Below are 20,214 nucleotides of genomic sequence, written 5' to 3' on the forward strand. Positions count from 1 at the left end.
GGATTCGGGCAACTATTGGAATGCAATGGCATGGGTGGATGGATGGATGCGTGGTGGGTGGTGGGTGGATCCCTGCCTAGGCAGGTGGGGACCCATCACAATGCGTGCGTCATGCACTAAATTACGAGTATTTCACCGTCGTTTGCTCGCCATGATGATGATTTGGGGGAGGGGGCATTTTCAGCCTCTTATCGGTGTCGGAACGGGATCCAAACGCTACATATTACTCGGTACCTCGTATATATGGGTCTAACTACGCAGGGGCCGAGAGAGTGCAATAGTGGATGGTGGATAGTGAGTGGGTCATTCCTCGTGCTTTGCGCCCTGTGCCTGGTGATCCAGAATGGTGGATGGTCAAACCCACCCGGCTGAACTTCCCACAATGATGTATGTACTCGTACAAGGTATGGTGTGGCGCCAGAGCGGCGGTCAAGATATCCGATGTATGCGAGACTGGTTCTAATCATGACCCTTTGACCTTTTGACGTGTCATTCTTTCAGGGTTCAGGGAAATACGAAGGGGGGGGGGGGGGGGGTGGTGGTGGTACAAAAACATGTGCCACGGCCAAGTAGGGATCCAAACAATTGGAATGTGGTTGTGGTTGTGGCCCAACAACCTCAGCCCAAACTTGGGGAGCCTTGTCCACCCTATCATTTTCCTACGATTGTCGTATTCGTGATGTTTCTTTTCCCTTTGGCATTGCGCATTGGAGAAGGGAGAGAGTGACAGTGTGTCTGTGCGTGGATGGTCTCGTGTGTCATTGCGCTTCAGCTCCTCCCATCTCATACACGTCAAAAAAAAAAAACCTCTGTCTGCACCTCATCTCACCTCACCGACGTTCCGTCACCCAGCTCTGACTCTAAAAATCCCATCGTCCATACATTTCACCCTCCGATCGTTACACTTTGAAGACGTCCGGACTCAGGCCTTGGCCTTGGTTGCCTATTTCTGTGTATGCGCGCACAAGATCCTCCCACAATAATGGAGACGTCCTTGTTCACTCTTCCGCCCGAGATTCGTCTGCAAATATGGTCCTACCTTGTTCGACCGACCACGATATACCCCTGCCACTGTGCCGAGAGAGACAAACAACTCCGCCTTGACGCCTGCTGCAGCAACTCCTCCTCCATATACCAGGACTGTGACAACCGCATCCTGCGGGTCAGCCGGCAGATCTTCGACGAAGTCCAGCCGGTGGTCGAGCGAGCGGAATCGGAGAGGCTCTTTGTGCTCTGTAACGGTCTCTCCCTCGACGATTTCTTCAGGGCACTGCACCAGAGTGACTGGAAGTGGGTCAAACATCTGAGGGTGGAGCTGTTCGTCGGTTGGGCCAAGGACAACCAGGACGACTGGTTTCTCTGCCAGATGCACCGGTGGGCAAAGAGATCTGTCGCCGGGACCTTGTACAAATACGACCAAGGGCGAGAGATATCGATCCAGCCAGCCGAACAGGCCAGAGAAGATAAGAATGGGAGGAGGACGCTTACTGTTGACATCTACCTGGCATGACACCGACAGGTGCCTGACCCGCCGCTATCTACCAGGCAGGATGTGGTAGTGTGTGGATCGATGGTGAAGGCTGCTTTCAGCACGGACCAGGCTGGAAATCCCGAATTGCGCCGTCGGCTGCCGTCTTCCTTGATTGCACCATCGTGTCAGCCGCTCAACAATTTTGCCGCTCCAGATTCGGGAACGATGCATGGGTCGGGTCTGAGGATAGGGACAACGTCGGTGAGCACGATAAGCACAAAACCTTGCTTTGTGTGTGTGAGAGCGAAATCGCCCGGCAAAGATAAAACGCGGGATCTCTTGGTATTCCATCCACGTGACCGAGAGATAACCTTATCATCACGTGCATCAGCGATACCAACCACACAATTCAGTTGCAGTTGCAGCCAACTTGCCAACCACCAACCAAGCCGGCTTACCCTCCGACGACTTTGGAAAATGCAACCCGAGTAACGATGTCACTGTGTGTGTACCCGTTCCAGAGCCGAGAATTCCTTTCCTGGTCCAGCTCGAACGAGGCTCCCTATACACCGGGTGCCTGACTTGACATCCTACCCATTGAGAGTGGCTTGTTATGCTGCCTGACCACGTCATACTCGAGATGCTAGCGACGAGAAGGATCAATATCATACCTGGCTAGGGGGCAAGGTACAGGATTACAAAAGGCAGAATGTAACCGGAGATCCTTTTCGTCGCATAGTGCTCACGGTGGGTTTTGGTGCACGTCTGGATGCAACCGTTGATGGGCTCAAATATGGGATGTTTACAAGATATTTGTCAAATTTCCTATGGCAAACTCTTTTCTCGCCCATGACATACACACAAGTCGAGAAGAGAGGGGAGGACTGAGTAAGTAATAGTTCTTCTGCTGTGCCTGGTTTTGAACGGGTCCTTGTTTTTTTTTTTTTGCCCGCGCGGGAGAGGAAATGTCTTCATCATCAGAGTCACCGTTTCCGACAATCTACACGGAACGACTTCAGCTCCGGATCTTCGACCCAGCGCGCGCTCTGGACTACGACGCCGTCTTGGCCATATACAACAGCGACTTTACTAGACGCGCCGTGGGCGACGCGGGCCTGCATAGCCGCGAAGACGCCGACGTCCGCTGCACCAAATTTCACCCTCTCCCCGAGGACTTTGATCCCGCGAGACCCTTCCCTTCGCACCCCTGGCACCTGGTCTACCTCCGCGGCACCGACACGCTGGTCGGCGTCATCTCCCTGTTCCTTCGCCACCCGCTCCCGTACGCGGACCTGGGCTACGCCGTCGCGGAAGAGCACGCGAATAGGGGCTACGCGACCGAGGCCGCCAAGGCCGCGCTGCGCTGGTGGACAGACGAGATGGGCGTGCCGAATATTTGGGCCGCCTCGTTCGACTCCAACGTCGCCAGCCACAGGGTCGCGCGGAAGATTGGGTTTGTCGACGGCGGCTCCATCAGGATGCTGCTGTCGGACACCCTGACCAAGGAAGCGAAAGCGTTTGTCCGGCCGGGAATGGAGACGTCTCTGGATGGGTTGACTGTCGATGTGCGGCAAAAGTGAGCTACAGAACGTCGCGATGGTGCTACTACGTCTTGGTGTTTGTGTGCTTGTCACCTCCGCTTGGGGGAAACGTCACACATCCATTTGTCTGAGTGGTTTGCTTTTCTTTTCCTTTTCTCCCCGCAGATAGACAGCGAGATGTAATATAGATGGATAGATGGCTTCTTGGCTAGGCGCCTATTCTTGTTGTTTTTCTGTGCAAATAAATGCAAATGCAGGTTCAGGTTCAGGTTCAGGTTCAATGTCATTCCAGTTGTCAGTTATCAGATCTACCCCGATTTCACGTATAGAACTAGTTCTATGTAGTGTAGCTCTTCTTACCCGTCCATCCAACCCATCCATCCATTCAAAATAGACAAAAGCAAACAAGGGAGCGAAAGTCTCAACGGTGCCTCATCCATTCTTCGATTCGTCTATCCATCTGTCTTCGATCTTCAATCTTCAATCTTCAATCTTATTAACCCTCTCTCAACCTTCATCCTCTTTCTTAATGTCTGAACCCCCCGGGCGCGAATGAGATAAGACGGTGCATTTTGACTAACCAACCAACAAAGCAACCAACCAATCAACCATCAAGCCAGCCAGCCAGCCAGCGAACCAACCAGCTCGACTTCGACTCGGTTCCTGCGAACTGGACTTCTGGCTTCTGGCTTCTCACGCTCCGGGACTCGGATTTCGGTAAGGTGCGTACCACGGACGAATCCCGTATGACGTTCCGGCAGCTTTGTGGATGACAGTCTTGGATTGTGGTCCATGTCCATGTCCATGCCCACGGCCATACCCACACATACACACACGTACGTACGTATGTATGTATGAGCATTGGATGATCCCCATCTTCGTCAAGATTGGCGGCAGGCCCTAAGACGGTGTTGACGTCTTGTCGTGTCTTGTCGTCTCCTGGCGTAGCATGTCGCGGCCGTAAGCTACCCCCGGTTGTATCCTGCATAGCATCCAGGCCCGTTCCGTTCCCCATTCGCCCCCCTGCCTGATTCTCCGCCCCTTATTCAATGAAACTTGTAACAATTGACTCCCCAGTCTGTCCGGCAATCTAATATCCCGTGTAAAAGAAAATTGTGGCTCCATCGGTCTCTCTACCCAAGTATGTTATCGATGAGCGAGGCGTTGGCGCTTCTAGACGTGGAATTGCGCCTTGTACCTCGTCTCCAAGGCCGCCTTGAGAGCGTCGCAAGTCTGCTTGGCGTCGCCGAACAGCATCCTCGTGCCGGGCATGTAGAACATGGGGTTCGGGACGTCGGCTGGGAGGTGTCGTTAGCGCATGTACCACATGCGAGGATGGAATGTATGGTGGGAAGGATCACAAGGTATGAGATTGGGAATGGGGAAAAGGTAGAGGGCAAAGGGTGGGCTTTTGTAACTCACCATATCCACTGCTCATGCCTCGTTTCATCACAACCACCCCTTTACTCTTCCACGCATGCAACACGGGCATCCCGGCTATGGGGCTTCCAGGCTCCAATGCAATCGGATTCACCGTGTCGTTCGCGCCAATGACCAACGTGAGGTCCGTCTCCGGGAAATCGTCATTGATCTCATCCATCTCCAAGACAATATCGTACGGCACGCTCGCCTCGGCCAGTAGCACGTTGCACTGTCCCGGCATCCGGCCCGCGACGGGATGGATGGCGAAGCGAACATTGACACCCTTGGAGCGCAAAAGCGAGACGATTTCGGCAATGGCATACTGGGCTTTCGCCACGGCCATGCCATAACCCACTACAATGATTACGGATTCGGCGTTGGCGAGCGCCTCGACCGTTTCTTCCACGGTGGTCTTCGTGATCTGACCTTTGATTTCTTGCGACGTTTGAGCGATTGGCGCAATGCCACCGAAGAGGACATTGGTAAGTGAACGATTCATCGCGACGCACTGTCGTGTGACGGAGTGTTAGCAATACTTCCAAACCAGGAATCCGCTAGGTGGGTTGGGTCCTTTACCATAATGTACGATAGGATCGAACCGCTGACACCGATCAACGAGCCTACGGTCAGTAGTAAGGGGTTGTCCAGCATGAAGCCCTCCGCGACGAGGGCGAAGCCTGAGTAAGCATTCAACACCGTAATGACCACGGCTAGCACGGGAGGTTAGTAAGGTGTCGTGTAAGATGAGGGACAAGTATAAACATACGCATATCCGCTCCTCCTATAGCAGCCGTCGTGGTAAAGCCTTTGGCAAAACTGAGCGCAGTGTTTGCGGACAGGCATACTGCAGCCACGGCCGGCGCACCAGGCGCCATGGTTAAGAACGCACCCATCGTGCCAGCGTTGGCGGCCAATAGGCCAGAATTAATAAGATGGCGACCAGGGAGGATGGTAGGTCGAGACGACATTCGTCCCGCGAGTTTCAGGAACGCAACAAGAGAACCAGTGAATGTTACACCACCTGAACATCATCAGAGAAGGTTCCGAGTCGAAATAACAAGGCAACATACCAATGAGAACGCCCAGATACGCTGTCACCATGTGTAAAGACGAGATATCCGAGACATGGGCAAGTACGCTGCCGATGCTGGTGAGGACGGCTGCGAGACCAACGACGGAATGCAGGGCAGCAACCGTCTGAGGGAGCTCGGTAGGGGTAATACGTCGTCCGATCAGGGCGCCTGTTTGTCATCATGAGCACCTCGTGTCCATCAACGACCAAATTCAGAGGGGAACGTACCAACAATACCACCAATAGCAGCAATCGTGCCAAACTGTGTCATCACTTCCCCGGAGAACCCAACGGCGCCGAGTGAGGCAATGATGCCGGCGAAGACACCCAGTATTCCGAGCAGGTTCCCTGTCCGGGCGGTTGCTTGCGATGCAAGTCCTTGGATAGATCCTAGAATAATGAGGATCAGCTGGCAAATATGCATTGTCGACAGGATGGCTCAGGCACTTACCGATACAGAGCAGACTGCTCACCAGATAACCGGCCTGCACGAGTCCAGCCATACCTGTGCTTGCTGCGGCGATGAACCCGCCACCGAATAGCACACCGGGAATCGCGTACAGCCATGGATACTCCGGAGGGTCCGTAGGTCGTTTGAACATATCCAACATGCGCTTCGTAATGACAAACCCACCTGATACATTAACAAAAGCAAGCAGAACCGATAGCGCACCGAGTACTTGTGGGACCGTTTCTGGCAAATATCCGCCACCCATGATAAAAAAGCCACCTACACCCACAATGCCAGAAATGGCGTTGGTAACGCTCATCAAAGGAGAATGAAGAGCAGGAATCACACCCCAGACTGAGCGATAGCCAATCAGACCGGCCAGGCCAGCAGTAAATGCGCTGCCCATGAACAATGGGGACGTCAATTTCCCTAGAGCAAGAGCTGCACTCATACCTCCAGTCACGGCTGCAACATTACGGGCTTGACTTTGCCAGGGTGTCAATGCAACTGGTTTGGATTCCTGTTCGTGATGCTGCTGTGCAGGCGCAGGAGGTGGTGCAGGTCGTGGTGCAGGAGGAATGATTTTCCCATCGTGCGTAACAATGGAGCCTCGCACGACTTCATCCTCCAGGTCAATGCCAAAGTGATTCTCTCTGGGGGAAATTGCCAGCAGAAACTTCGTGATGTTGTTGGAGTACAGACTCGTCGACTGTGTTGGAAGTCGAGACGGAAAATCCGTGTAGCCGATGATGGTAACGTGGTTATGCACAATCAGTTTGCCGGGTTGAGTCACCTCGCAGTTCCCGCCGCCCTCTGATGCGAGGTCGACAATGACCGAGCCGGGTTTCATGGCACTGACCATTTTCTCCGTGATCAATTTAGGAGAAGGCTTTCCGGGAATGGCTGCAGTGGTAATGACAATGTCGACATCCTTGCACTGTTCCATGAAGAGCTTCATCTCGGCCTCGATGAATTCCTTGGACATTTCCTTGCTGTAGCCACCGGCTGCCGAGCCTTCTTCCTTGACGGAGACTTCCAGAAAGTCGGCACCCAGGGACTGAACTTGTTCTCGAGCGGCAGAACGAGTGTCAAACCCGCGGACGATTGCACCCAGCCGACGGGCGGTAGTGATGGCACTCAACCCAGCAACGCCAGCTCCGATGACCAAGACTTTGGAGGGAGGAATCTTTCCCGCAGCAGTGACCTGACCGGTCAAGAAGCGACCATAGTGATTAGCTGCCTCAAGCACACCTTTGTAACCCGCGATATTGGCCATGGAACTTAACGCATCAAAAGCTTGAGCACGCGAAATTCTCGGAATCATATCCATAGCAAACGCAGTCACGCGCTGGGAAGCAAGAGCCTCAACGAGGAGTCTGTTCTGCATGGGTTGCAGGAACGAAATCAAGGCAGTCCCCTCTCGAATCTTGGGTACTTCCGACTCAAGGTTCGGTGGACGGACTTTGAGCACGATATTGCTTTCCGCCCAAACGGTCTCGCGGTCGACCACAGTGGCGCCAACATGCTCGTAGACCTCGTCAGCATATTCAGCTTCGATACCAGCGCCTCGCTCGACAAGGACACGGGCAAACCCTTTCTTCAACAGTAAAGGGATGTTTTGTGGCGCGACAGCGACACGACGTTCACCTGCCAGAGTCTCTTTGGGAACGCCAATGGTCAGTTGCGAATAAAGAACTGGCTCAACCGGCAGGTCGGACTTGAATCTCGACCATACAGTGACAGCCCTCGGTGGTGACTTTATCAGACTTTTATGTTGATGTTGATTTTTCGAGGTGAGCGGAACCAGCCCGCCACTGACTGAGTGCACATGTCGCCTCGCGGGACGGCTCTGCCGTACACAACCGTAGATGGCGTCGATCCTGGAAACTGGGTCGACATGTCAGCCTGGACTTCAGGCTCTCTCTCAATGGAACAGGATTCCAGCAGTACCTGAGTTTCTAAAGCTGAAGCAGCTCTTGGTTGATAGTTTTACCGACAAAGGCGCGGACACGATGGCAAAAGAGGCGGGAGCCATTGTGCTATCTCACCGCCACAAACAAGCTCGATAAGAACCTTGTAAACTCGGATCTGGGGCTGCAGATAACCGCGATGACCTGCATGTCAAGCCCGGAGGCACCCGTCAAGAAAAAACACGCGATTCTATGGCATGCTCTGCGGCGGAAAGAGTGTTTGCAAATTTCGCCGTGTAGCCAAACTTGCGAATGAACAGGAGAATTGGAGAGCAAAGATGAGGAGGTAAAACGTGGCAGGCTGGTGAGGAAGACGGAGTCACCAGTAGTAGTGAGTAGTGGGCAGCGGAGCTGTAAGGAACCGATGATACTGCCGAGGGAGAAATGCAGTCGGGCACATGACGGCTAGGTTCAAACAGGAATGCCCCAAAGCCTGAATGAAGCTTGGAACTGTGTGTGCATGGGTTGCATTGACCGTCACAACCCTTCTCGTGGTACAAAAAGCTAGGTACGGGTTGGCATTGTGGCTGTCAATGGCGGGCATCGGCAACATTGATGCCCCTCGTGCCCCTCCAACCAATTGTTAGGGACAAAATGAGGGCAAGAGCCGCCCGTGTGTGGTGGGGGTGGAGCAGGCGGGGTGAGAGGTGATTACGGTAGGATTCAAGGTGGAATGTGGAGGAGGGGAGTACGAGAAATAGAAGGACGAAAGGCTATTGATCGCTATCACCACCGTCATGGTCACCACTATGTACCTGCGTGCTGTAGCCCTTGTGAACCTGCAAGACTGCGCACCTATCAACTATACAGAAGAGCCTGGTTGGTCCACTGTCGCAAGGATTTTCAGCAATCTTTCTCTCCTTTACGCAGCTTCCCCTGGGGTAGTAACGACTCCTCAGCTGTGCTCGCGTCTTGTCCGGGCAGCTCGTGATCCATTCCAGCGATAGGCTCCAAGAACCCGCGAAACGTCGTCTTGATGATCACCCAGTCCTTGTGGAAATCATCCTCTTCATTCTGGATAGGGGTGTCTCCGTTGGCGGCTGACGTCTGAACATCCGATGGTATATCGTCTTTCCTCTCTTCAATATCCAGTGTCCACCTCATCCCATATCCTCGTGCATTCCTAATCTCGTATACTGCTACTCCATGGTGCAACAGCATCACATTCCTCCAGACTGCTTGTACAAGCATGTCCTCCAGGATTCCCCTTGCGATTTCCGTCTTGTTCTCGTTGCTCCCCGTTGGCAGGGTCCAGAATGGGTGTGCTCGGCCATGCTCTGAAGATGCACCACCACGCTCAAAATGTTTGCAAAGCGCAACTGCACCCGAGGACATGAGGGTTCTGGAGCGTGGTGGTGCATTAAATGTATCGCGCAAGGTGGATGTTGGTGGAGGCAGCAGGAAAAGTGTTCCTTTTGTTTTCACGAGGCCAGCAGTCCGGTATGTATTTTCGCGATCTGATGGACTCGTGGACCATGGAAGGATGAGGGACGGGTACATTTTACTGTGGCTGGTCTCGCAGTTCGAGCCGCTGGTCAGGGAACGAAGAGGCATAAGCACATAGGAAGTGAAAAGGGCGGTGAGAAGCCTTCCCCCTTTCGTAATTGGAGCAACATTGCTGCGAGGCAACGCGACAGACAATAGCTGAGGATGGAAATCAATTCATTACATTGCACACAAGAATATGTTATAAGGGGCCTCGACATGGAACGAGCAACATCACAACAGAAATGCATAAAACGACAAACAAGACAGGGTGGCTGCAGCTGGATAAACAATGCCCCGACAAGCACGGAAAGCTTCTGCAGATTCCCCGAACCTGATAGCGTCATACATCTTTGGTATTGCACTGTGCGGGGAGGCATCCTTGGGCGTCCAATCCGCAGTTCAAATTGGTCAGCTCGATAGTTTCCAGCAGTGTCTACACCGAATTCAAAGTGCCTAGCGGCAACATGGTGCTCCGCAAGAGGGAGCGATGATCCCTGATATTCTCTGGGACGACCCTCTATTGATACTCTCTTCCTGCACCAAGCAGAACCGACTTGTTATCGTCCAGCTGTGCTCCCACTGACTCAGCTCGAACCCCAATTTCTTGTACTCCGTGTATAGTAGCAGCCAACCTCAAACATGGCTTCAGCAACGGGTATTCCTGAGCGCAATCCCGCCCTTGAAGAGGAGGAGCCGCTCTTGGGAAGGCCAGGAGACGTCACACAACGGCCAGGCCAGGGAATGCAATTCAATTTTGTGACAGGAACAGGTATGGATCCTCTTCGACTCGTCGAAGCCAACATCCTCTTTGGCATCGTCGCTGACAGGGAACAGCTATTCTCGCCCAAGTGGGCATCGTTATCCTGACAGCTCTGGTCTGGGCAGCAGTATTCAAGACCGGGTTCATATTCTTCTCCTACCATCCTTTGCTCAACTCCCTGGCCATCCTCCTCCTCGTTCAAGGTGTGCTCGTCCTCCAACCCACAGCGGCTCAAAAGGACAAGATTACAGGCACATATGTGCACTCGGCAATCAATACGTCGGCCGTTGCATTGCTCATAGCCGGCTTGGTCATTATCGAGATAAACAAAGCTTCACACCCTGAGACCCGCTTCCAAAGTGTGCACGGGAAAATGGCATTGGTGGCCTACATACTCATCTTCCTGCAATGGCTGATCGGGGCCGCTGCGTTTTACTTGCCTGAGACGATATTTGGCACTGTTGATCGAGCCAAGTCACTGTACAAATACCACAGGTACGTGAAACAAAGGTTGCCATACTTTCTGTGGCCTAACAATGAGGCAGAATTTCGGGCTACGTTCTCGCCGTCTATTTTCTGGCTGTCATTGCTGCAGCCACTCAGACATACTATAACCAGGCATTCCTGCACATCAAGCTGTGGGCCGTCATTGTGTCAAGCGTTCTGGTACTCGTGGGCATCATACCGCGCATCAAAAAGCACAAGCTTGGACTGTGAGAGAGTTGTTGATATCAACAACATGGACAGAGGAACGGATTGCATTGCAGGATTCAATTTTCCTTTTCCTTGACATGAAGGCATCTTAATACTTCAGGTCGTTCGCTCAACAGCGAACATGGACACGAGCCATGATAGTCCTACATGGGGATTCGGGGAAACATTCGGAGGGACTCAAAATATGTTAGATGGCGAACACGCACTTGGGGACAAGACTCGCATCTAGCGCGGTAATTGGTCATTTGGTTGGTGTCTATTTGCAAGAAGCAACTGGAGTTTTGTCTATTAGTACAAAATATAGGTTGATAGCTGCATTGTCGATTGCTGTTCTCTATATGCTGCATAGATGAAATCCAGCTGGTGAAGTCGACTCGGCGTGCGGAGTAATTCGGATATGGGGCGCAGGCGATGACGCCCGGGTGGTGAGACCTGCAGTTCCGCCCATTTAAACTGCCATGTGCGCCGGAATAATTAAAACTGTCCAAATGGGAAGTTTGAAGATTCACCTTCGCCCATCAAGGCCTTGCCTGCGCTGCGCTTACTTCGATGAGCTGACTTCTATCCTTCATTGCCCTCCGTTCCAGCCTCTGTGACCATAGTCTAAGATGGCCCTCAACCTGGAGAAACAACTGCGCTTCGTGAGCAGCCTGCAACCCCTCTGCCATTTGTCCCGCTGACCATTTTCCCACAGTATGGCGCATACCACCATGACGCAGTACGGTCACAAACGTCGACCCTTGAGAGAAGTCGCTGATTTGGATTCAGATCAATATTGGCATACACATGGTTGGAGTTCCTATTATCCTGTGGACTACATTCCTCCTGGTATGTATAAGATAAGACCCGTCCATCCGACGAGCACGGCAACTTACCTCTGTGGTAGTTCACGAATTCCGGTCCACTGATCAAGTTGCCTCAATCGATGACCATCCCCAACCTCGAACTGGATGCCGGCACACTTTTCTGCCTGTCTTACTGCGGGCTATACATCTTACTCGAGCCAGTGGCCGGGACAGCGTTCGCCGCATTGCTTCTCTCTGGAACTGCATACGCACATCACCTAGTCGCTGTCCACGGAATGACCGCAAACTTCTGGGCGGCGGCGGCATTCGTGGCGTCGTGGATTGCACAATTCTTGGGCCATGGAGTGTTCGAAGGACGGGCTCCTGCCCTGCTGGACAACATCTTCCAGGCATTTTTCTTGGCTCCACTCTTTGTCTGGTTGGAGATCCTGTTTGCGCTTGGTTACAGGCCGGAACTGAAGAGCCGGGTGGACAAGATGGTGGAGCAAGATATTGCCAAATATCGCGAGTCCAAGGCACAGAAAGCGAACGGGCAGGTGAACGGGACTGCTGCGAATGGTCACATCAAACAATCATAACCCGATCTGGAGCGTCGGCACCGGAGGTGACAATGAGGAGGGCTGTCGAAAGATGGTGCTCGAGGTGGGAGACCTCTATAATGACATTCGATTTATTGAGCGCATTCAAGCTGCACGACAACGCTATCGATTCCCCTTTGGCACTTTTCATGATGAGCGGCTACATGCAATTCCGGCGGAGTTATTTTGGCTGTGTATATCTGGTTGGGTGAAATGTACTCCCCTTCGAACAATTGAAGTGATGGTCTCTGCCATAAGCTGGTTGATGTTGTGCGGTCATCAGCCTTCGTCTGTTGGCCGTGGATGCAGAATTTCGGGGGCGCCACCAAAAACACGTAGAATTCAATTCCATCTAGATAATTCCAAAAATGTATACCTGCCAATTTGTGCTTAATAGGATTTATACTTCAGGCATTTCACCCCCTTTTGAGTTGAGTCGGTAGACCGTTACTCGGTACAAAACGGACTCGAAGAATTGCCAAGCTTTAGACATGTTCCTCCATCCCTGCAACGCCGTCTCCCAGTTTCTTGCCTTGGTGTGATGATGCCCCTGAATGCATGGGTCGATACTACGCTCAAAGCGCCTCTGAAACAGAGCACTCCATTCCACACACATGATCGTCACAAAACGAAATCAACCGAGGGCAGTTCGCTGTTGGAAGGATGGGTGGATCAAAGGCCCAGCGGACCGAATCCATCAACTGAGGACGAAAACGCAACGTTGGTCGTTCCCGCACTGCCGCTCCGAGCAACGAATTGACAGTGAGCTAGATGGCAGTTGATGCATGGATCAGAGCGATGGAGTTCAGCCTCCAGAGAAAGCACATCGACCACTCTCCCCTCGACCGATGAAGAGCTCAAGTCCGCGATCACAGCATTAAAGACTTCAACCAGGGCGATTGAGCGCCGGACCCGGATCCTCCGCGCACAAGATGCTCAGCTAAAGCATATCGAGGAAGTTGAGAACGCTCTCGGTGCACGAAAGACCAGACAAGAACAACACCTCGACCAAAAACATGCTGCTGAAGTGCAGTATATCAAGTTTGCTGTAAATTTCCCCTTGCCATCTGACCGCTAGACAAGAAGTCGTCACCCCGCTGACATATGCATAAGAATGAACAAATACTCGAGGATCTGAGGTTAACACTGCGAGCCGAGTTCGATCGCGTTATCAAAGACTCCAGATCGACTCCCGCCACTGTCACGGAGCTGCTCAACTCAGACGATCGCGTGCTTTCTGATCTCAATGACCTCTCATCCTCAGGCGCTCAGGAGAAACATGAACTCGCCCTCGATGCGCTAGCGGACAGAGTAAACAAACTTACGCGTGCGTTACAGTATTTTCGCGCGCAGACTCTCAAAGATCGTCTGGATCGTGCGTATCTTGAATCACTCGGCAGTGCAGACATCGCCTCTAGTGCCCAGGTCGTCTCTGACGCTACAATCGACACTGTTCAAGAAGATCTAGGCTCTCTATACACGGAGATTGATGATGTGATGGGAATGGTTGTGGCTCAAGAACACGGAAATGCCCTTCAGGCAGCTCTCCAGGATGTCCGCCGTGCGCAGAAGCAGAACAACAGGTCACTCCATGAAAAGGTAATGTCCATTGCTTTGAATCATTTGATTGAGATTCACTCACAAGGCAATCTGCTAGGTCTACAACCAACTTTTCTCCCTCACACAAGCCGTCACTAGTCTGTCGAAAAGGCTGGAGAGCCTCCAATCTCGACGACTCAGGTTGCACGAACTGGACGTGCAACTTCAGCATGTCGAGACTAGTGCTCGCTCTAATACGAAACCTGTGATTGAGAAGACAGGCACAGAGCCAGAACACAGCATCAAACCCGCCGCAAGGGCTTTAAGCCAACACCTCGGACTCAGTCCGGGAAGCGGTGATAGAAAAATGTCTGATATAGCAACCACTTCGAGCAAACTCGACGACCTCATTTTGAGTTTGGACACTCAGTCAGCAGGGAACGTTCTGAGAGTGCTTCAGCTGTCAGACCGAGCCGCTGCGATGCGAGGCGCTGCAGTACAGCGTGCTTCAGAGGCACTGGCGTCTCATGGTTCTCACGAGCTTGGTGTCCGTGAACTAGAGGAGATGATTGCAGCTGCGAAGGCTGAAATGGAGCGAGGGAATTCCTGATACGGTCAGAAACACGACTCGCCTGAAGCGAAGTGCATTCTGTCGCCGCCAGTGCGGATACAACAGCCCGTGCCAATCGGAATGGTCAACTACACACGGCGAAGCTACTCTTGGATATGCCGGCTTTTGGCTCTCCCAGTCAATATGTTCCTGTTGCGCATTTGCATCTCTGCGGGTAACTGTCCCGCTTGTTAGGACGGAACAGGGTCTTTCTACGCGCCCCGGGAGGACTGTAGAATATGAGCTACAACCAAATAGCCTAATCAATGCGGTGAAAAAGCATATGTTCTGGCAATAGACAATAGTAGGCAAAGTAGACGTACATCATAGTCTGTGCCATTGCTTGACCCCGACAAACAGCAGAGCAATCTACCAGAGTCACATAAAAAAAGCCTCTCGTTTGACATGATCTATCATCAGTCTATACTTGCGTAAGTTTTTCATAATATATAAAACTTATGGTATTACACATTGGCGCGGAAATCCTCCTCCAGTAAAGAAAGCAGGCAAAAGCACACACACACACACATAAAACTGGGAAGTTTCGCTTCAAACGTCCTCCCTGACCCTGGGCAGCACGTGCGGTTGCCGGGCGTTCCTGTCCCGAGTGCCCAACTCCATGGTGACCGGGGTGCGCTGTTTCTCCTCGGACTTGCTCTTGGTGAAACTCCGGGTCATGGTGAAGAAGCCCTGTCGGAGGGAGAGCACGGCGCTGGAGGGCCCGAGGCGGCGGCCCTTCATGCCCTCGGTCTCCTCCTCCTTGAACCAGCCGGCGGCGCGCTTGACGTACTTCCAGGCCTCCATGCCGCTGACGAAGACGAAGACGCAGACGATGGCGGGCGCCCACTCCCAGGAGATGCCCTTGTGCTTGAACACGGACGTGTTGAGACCCGGGATGTAGACGGCCGGAAAGACGGACACGGCCCCGATGACGACCGACCAGAACAGGAACTGATTCTCCCAGATGTCCGCGAAGAAGGGGAACGTGCGCGTGTCGTGCGGGTTGATCCGGAACATGCTCCGCCGCATCGCCTTGAACTCCCACGCCGAGATGAGGATCAGCCAGGTCAGCTCGGCGAAGACGGCCGCCCGCGCCCGGAACACGACGTCGCACGTGTCGTTGTACTTGCGGTTGCAGTCCTGGCCCAGACCGTCCGGGCCCGGTCCGTACACGATGAAGACGAACGTCATCAGGCAGCACGTGCCTTGGATCGTCCCGTACACCAGCATGTCCGTGATCAGTTCCCACGTGAAGACGCCCTTTTTGTTGTCGTGCGGCGGCCGCTCCATCACGTCCGGCGACGCCTTTTCCCGGCCCAGCCCGAACGCCGGGAACGACGAGGTGAGCATGTTGATCCAAAGGATTTGCAGCGGCGAGAGCGGGAACACGGAAAACCCCGTGTCGTCCTGGAACCCCAGGCCGCAGATGAGGAGGATGACTTCGCCGACGTTGGACGTGAGGAGGTGCAGCACGAAGCGTTGGATGTTGTCGAACATGCGGCGGCCCTCCTCGACGGCGTTGACGATGGACGCAAAGTTGTCGTCCGTCAGCACAATGTCCGACGCCGACTTGGCCACGTCGCTCCCGTTGAGGCCCATGGCGATGCCCACGTCGGCGAGCTTCAGCGACGGCGAGTCGTTGACCCCGTCGCCCGTCATGGCGGCGAATTTCTTCCGTCGGTGCAACGCCTCGATCATCCGGACTTTGGTCTCGGGGGCGCAGCGCGCCGCCACGAGGGGCAGGGTCGGCAAAGCGTCGATCTCGGCGTCGGTCATCCTGTCGAATTCCGTCGCGGTCTTGACAATGGCCGCCGCCACGTCCGGTGCGAGCGCGCCCATGTTTTTGGGAATGATGCCGACTTCCTTGGCGATGGCGGTCGCCGTGGACGGGTGGTCACCCGTCAACATGGACACGGTGATCCCGGCGGTCGTGCAGGCCTGCACGGCGGCTTTGGTCTCGAGGCGGGGCGGGTCGTACAGACCAGCGAGACCCAGCAGACAGAGATCCTTTTCGACAACGCTCCGGTCCACGTCGCTGTGTTCCTCGATTTCCAGGGTCGTGTCTCTCCTGGCGATGGCCAGCACTCGCAAGCCCTGTTCGGCGAGAAACGTCATTTGTTCCAGAATGGCTTCCTTCAGGGTCGGAGTCATCTCTTCGTGCTTATCCCCCACGCCCACGGACGTGCAGAGGTCGATGATGCGTTCGACCGCGCCTTTGGTGAAAATGAGAGAGTGTTCCAGGCCGGGTTTCGTGTACACGACCGACATGCGCTTGATGGAGCTGTCAAAGGGGTATTCCATCTTTTGTACCCACCCGCTCTCCTCGAGCGCTTTCTTGCCGTAGTTGAAGCGGTGCGAGAAGACCTGCAGGGCAATCTCGGTCGGGTCGCCCGCCGTCTTCCACTTCTCCTCCTCTCCGTCCTCGGCGACCTTGCGGACGGTCGCCAGGTTGCAAAGGGCTGCGGATTCCAGGAACGCCTGGAGTTCAGGCGTGACCTCCGGGTTGGACTTGACGTCGGTGTCGGATTTCTCCGAGGCCTTTTCGGCGTCCTTTTGCAGTTTCTCACTCGGGAGATCGAAAGAGATGCCTGCAGTGCTTCGCTTGCGGTCAAAGGCTTCTTCCCTGGCGAGTCTCTCCGCCTCGACTTCCTGCCGCGACCTGGGCGCCTTGCCGAGCGTGACGGTGCCTTCTGTCGGGTCTGACGCGTTGTTGGAATTCTCCACACTGTAGATGCCGACACCGGGAATCCATGCCTTTCGCGTCACCATCTTTCCCTGGGTGAGAGTGCCGGTTTTATCCGAGCAGATGTTGGTGACACCGCCCAGGGCTTCGAGTGCACTGAGTTGTCGGACGACCACCTTGCGTTTCCGCATCTGCGTCATGCCCACGACCATGGTGATGGTGAGGACGGCAATCAAAGATTCGGGAATGATGGCAATGCCCGTGGAAATGGCGTAGATGGCAACCTCGTTGGTGACGTTGAATCGGTTGACCCCAAACACGATGATGGCCAGGAGGATGGCACAACCGAAGAGGACGTAGGCGAGTTTGCTGAGCTTGATCTGTAGAGGCGTGCCGCCGGTGAGACCGAGGAATTTGCGCACACCGTCGTATGTACGCAGCGCACCTCCCTTGACGGGCTGCATGGGACCGTACTTCTTCCTCGACATGGAACGATTGGGCTTGCGTTTCTTTCCCTGCATCGAGGCAGCGATCCCTCCAATGGCCGTCGACATGCCGGTGTAGACCACCACGCCGCGGCCTCGGCCCTTTGTCACCGTGGACGACGAGTACGCTATGTTGAGTCGGTCGCCCAGACCTAGATCTTCTTTGGCGATGCCGTGCTTGGTCTCGAATTCGACTTCTTTGGCAACCGGCAGCGCCTCGCCCGTCAAGATGGCTTCGTCGCATTCGAGGTTCATCACCTCGAACAGTCGCAAATCAGCCGGAACCGTGTCCCCAGTCTTGATCGACACAATGTCACCGGGGACGACTTCTGCCGAGGGAATGGTCATCTCGTTCCCATCTCTGACCACCGCTGCCGAAGGGGACGAGAGTGACCGCAAAGCGTCCATTTTCTTCTCGGCCTGAAATTCCTGGTAGAAGCCAATGACGACATTGAGAACGATGACGGCGGTGATGACGGCGCCTTCAACGAAATCCTCCACACCGTACGAGAGTGCCATGGCGAGCACCAACACCTGTAACACGGTCAGCTGGCTCTACAAATCCAAAAGGAAACGGTTGGTAGAGAAAAAATCATACCAGAATCATGGCGTTGGAGATTTGCTTCCCCAGAATGGCATACCAAGAGACCCCTCCATCGCCTTCAAGCCTGTTGGGTCCATACTTCTGTTGGTACTCCTGGACTTGGGCATTGTTCAGGCCCAAGTCGGTGCTGGTCTCTAGATGACTGATGACTTCATCTGGTGAGAGGAGGAAAGGGTGCTTCGGATAACTCTGTTCCGCTCTTGTGCCCTTTTTGCCCATAGCAGGCGGCTATCCAAGGCGGGTTGAATTTATGGGCTGGGCAAAGGGGATTTCGAGGTCTTACTGCTTCCAGATAAGTTGGATGAAGGAGTCTAGCTTGCTCGAAATATCTGTGTCTCGACAAAACCACTGATTCTATGACATAGACAAGCAACAGTGAGTCATGACGTGAAGCTTGAAAAGAGTGAGAGTGGATCCCCCCTTCCCAGATCAAGGGATATGCCGCTGGTTATATAGAGCTGAAGCAGCATCTTATCGGGGTGTTCAAACCCCCGAAGGCCTGAACCCGCACGATCAGGTCCAAGACTTCCACCGTGTCCCTATCCTTGAAGCCAAGAGTCATCTCGCCGATATCTGGTCTTGACACAGCTGTTCTGCGCTCTTGGCGTGGGAATAGTGTCCCCCCAAGGCTACTTCGCGGTGGAAATGTGGCGAGGAGCAGTGCAGGGCGCTCCCATATGTGCGGAATCGGCCAAGCCTGGGCGGAGGTGGAGGCGGGTGATAGGGTTACAGAGGGGAAACACGTCCAAGAAGTCCCAAGAGGAGGGAAACTCCCCTGCTGGGGACTCTGTTTCGCCAGAAGCAATCCGCAGCGACGAGTCGGCATCGTCCGGGGCTCTTGGGTTGGACTTGGTTGACGCAATGGAAAGTCATACGAGCCTGTAAGCGAGCGGAGTCAAGACCTTGGGAAAATCTTGGCTCTTGGCGCCAAGGTCCCTCGCTCAATTGATCGCTTTCGCCGAGGCAGGAGTGGCAGGGAATGCGTGTCCGCCACTCTGATTGTGCTCCCAAATCCTTGGCCACATGGAATCCAACCCACGCATCATCACTTTGTACTCGTACATAACGCCATCTTGTGCGCTTTTGTCCCTTGTCCATGGCATTCCGTGGCGATCTGGGCCAAGCATTTCCGTCTTTTCTTTCTTCTTCCTCGATGAACCATGCATTCCGTCAGTGTCCGGACCACGTGCGAGGCTATCACAGCAAAGAACTACCAAATCTTACAAACGTGGAGCGATTCATGGTTTTCTTGGGTCTTGGGAAGGCAGATCGTGGGATGGGTAATATCTATATCTTTGGTGATCCCGGCTTTTGCATCCGATGTTCGGCTTGCTACCCTTTTTCTTGGATTTCCGAGGACCTGGTACATACCCATTCATGCTCTATATGGGCTGGGATCTCCGCAATTGATAGACTGTCTTTGTCTGAAGGGTTACGATATACAGTACCTATAAGTAGGTAGCTATGGGTTTAGGGAGCTATGGTTGGAATTTGGTTTTTAGCAATGACTTCCTTCCCATCATTCCACAAGCCGAAGCGAAGACAATTTGAAGCAAATGGTTGATCACATACAACAGAAGTTGACCTCAACCTCCCAGTCCCTTCTCGTCTATGTTGTGCTGATATTGTCCATCCACGGTCAACAGAGAATATCCTGATGGGATGGCAACAGACAGGAAGCGACATCGCATTCTGATAGGCGGCCGAATGTAAAGCCTCACGATTTGGCACAGTTTCGCTCTGTTCACTTACTGAGTGGATGCCATCACTCCAACTTGGGGGACGGCTGGCTACGCATAGTCCTTCCCAAGTGCACGAGGATTTGCATCACACCAAAGATCTTGGACAGATATGATAGCACAGACTCCCGTTATCTTGAACCGACAGATTTGGCCGCGGTGAGGATGCGTGGTGGTTCATAATCTCAGACCATCATGTCAGGTTATCCATAAAAGATCTGTCGTCATCCGCATGACAATGTCAATCGATTCCCTGCGGACGAAACCCCACGACTTTCAAG

At 53.6% G+C, this 20,214-nt stretch overlaps 8 protein-coding genes across 8 annotated transcripts; 5 read left to right on the forward strand and 3 right to left on the reverse strand.

Moving 5' to 3' along the window:
• Positions 1 to 982: 982 nt before the first annotated feature.
• Z517_02547 (uncharacterized protein) lies at positions 983 to 1,510 on the forward strand (the record flags this gene model as incomplete). Its single annotated transcript, XM_013431656.1, has 1 exon — positions 983 to 1,510. The coding sequence occupies one exon, from the start codon at positions 983 to 985 to the stop codon at positions 1,508 to 1,510; it is 528 nt and encodes a 175-aa protein (XP_013287110.1).
• A 926-nt stretch (positions 1,511 to 2,436) lies between these two features.
• Positions 2,437 to 3,051, forward strand: Z517_02548 (uncharacterized protein; the record flags this gene model as incomplete). The annotated part of the gene is made up of 1 exon (XM_013431657.1): positions 2,437 to 3,051. One exon carries the CDS (start codon positions 2,437 to 2,439, stop codon positions 3,049 to 3,051), a length of 615 nt encoding a protein of 204 aa, XP_013287111.1.
• Positions 3,052 to 4,185: 1,134 nt separating this feature from the next.
• On the reverse strand, positions 4,186 to 7,992 carry Z517_02549 (NAD(P)(+) transhydrogenase (AB-specific), alpha subunit; the record flags this gene model as incomplete). Its single annotated transcript, XM_013431658.1, has 8 exons — positions 4,186 to 4,310; positions 4,435 to 4,942; positions 5,011 to 5,144; positions 5,201 to 5,455; positions 5,505 to 5,675; positions 5,735 to 5,896; positions 5,958 to 7,844; positions 7,908 to 7,992. 8 exons carry the CDS (start codon positions 7,990 to 7,992, stop codon positions 4,186 to 4,188), a joined length of 3,327 nt encoding a protein of 1,108 aa, XP_013287112.1.
• A 778-nt stretch (positions 7,993 to 8,770) lies between these two features.
• Z517_02550 (uncharacterized protein) lies at positions 8,771 to 9,262 on the reverse strand (the record flags this gene model as incomplete). Its single annotated transcript, XM_013431659.1, has 1 exon — positions 8,771 to 9,262. The coding sequence occupies one exon, from the start codon at positions 9,260 to 9,262 to the stop codon at positions 8,771 to 8,773; it is 492 nt and encodes a 163-aa protein (XP_013287113.1).
• A 792-nt stretch (positions 9,263 to 10,054) lies between these two features.
• Z517_02551 (uncharacterized protein) lies at positions 10,055 to 10,892 on the forward strand (the record flags this gene model as incomplete). Its single annotated transcript, XM_013431660.1, has 3 exons — positions 10,055 to 10,184; positions 10,250 to 10,670; positions 10,721 to 10,892. 3 exons carry the CDS (start codon positions 10,055 to 10,057, stop codon positions 10,890 to 10,892), a joined length of 723 nt encoding a protein of 240 aa, XP_013287114.1.
• Positions 10,893 to 11,497: 605 nt separating this feature from the next.
• Z517_02552 (uncharacterized protein) lies at positions 11,498 to 12,273 on the forward strand (the record flags this gene model as incomplete). The annotated part of the gene is made up of 4 exons (XM_013431661.1): positions 11,498 to 11,530; positions 11,584 to 11,607; positions 11,658 to 11,717; positions 11,776 to 12,273. The coding sequence occupies 4 exons, from the start codon at positions 11,498 to 11,500 to the stop codon at positions 12,271 to 12,273; spliced, it is 615 nt and encodes a 204-aa protein (XP_013287115.1).
• Positions 12,274 to 12,817: 544 nt separating this feature from the next.
• Z517_02553 (uncharacterized protein) lies at positions 12,818 to 14,422 on the forward strand (the record flags this gene model as incomplete). The annotated part of the gene is made up of 4 exons (XM_013431662.1): positions 12,818 to 12,993; positions 13,045 to 13,321; positions 13,387 to 13,872; positions 13,931 to 14,422. 4 exons carry the CDS (start codon positions 12,818 to 12,820, stop codon positions 14,420 to 14,422), a joined length of 1,431 nt encoding a protein of 476 aa, XP_013287116.1.
• A 549-nt stretch (positions 14,423 to 14,971) lies between these two features.
• On the reverse strand, positions 14,972 to 18,413 carry Z517_02554 (potassium/sodium efflux P-type ATPase, fungal-type; the record flags this gene model as incomplete). The annotated part of the gene is made up of 2 exons (XM_013431663.1): positions 14,972 to 18,124; positions 18,189 to 18,413. The coding sequence occupies 2 exons, from the start codon at positions 18,411 to 18,413 to the stop codon at positions 14,972 to 14,974; spliced, it is 3,378 nt and encodes a 1,125-aa protein (XP_013287117.1).
• Positions 18,414 to 20,214: the final 1,801 nt, after the last annotated feature.

The sequence above is a fragment of the Fonsecaea pedrosoi genome (genome assembly GCF_000835455.1).
Source record: "Fonsecaea pedrosoi CBS 271.37 unplaced genomic scaffold supercont1.2, whole genome shotgun sequence".
NCBI classification, from domain to species: domain Eukaryota; kingdom Fungi; phylum Ascomycota; class Eurotiomycetes; order Chaetothyriales; family Herpotrichiellaceae; genus Fonsecaea; species Fonsecaea pedrosoi.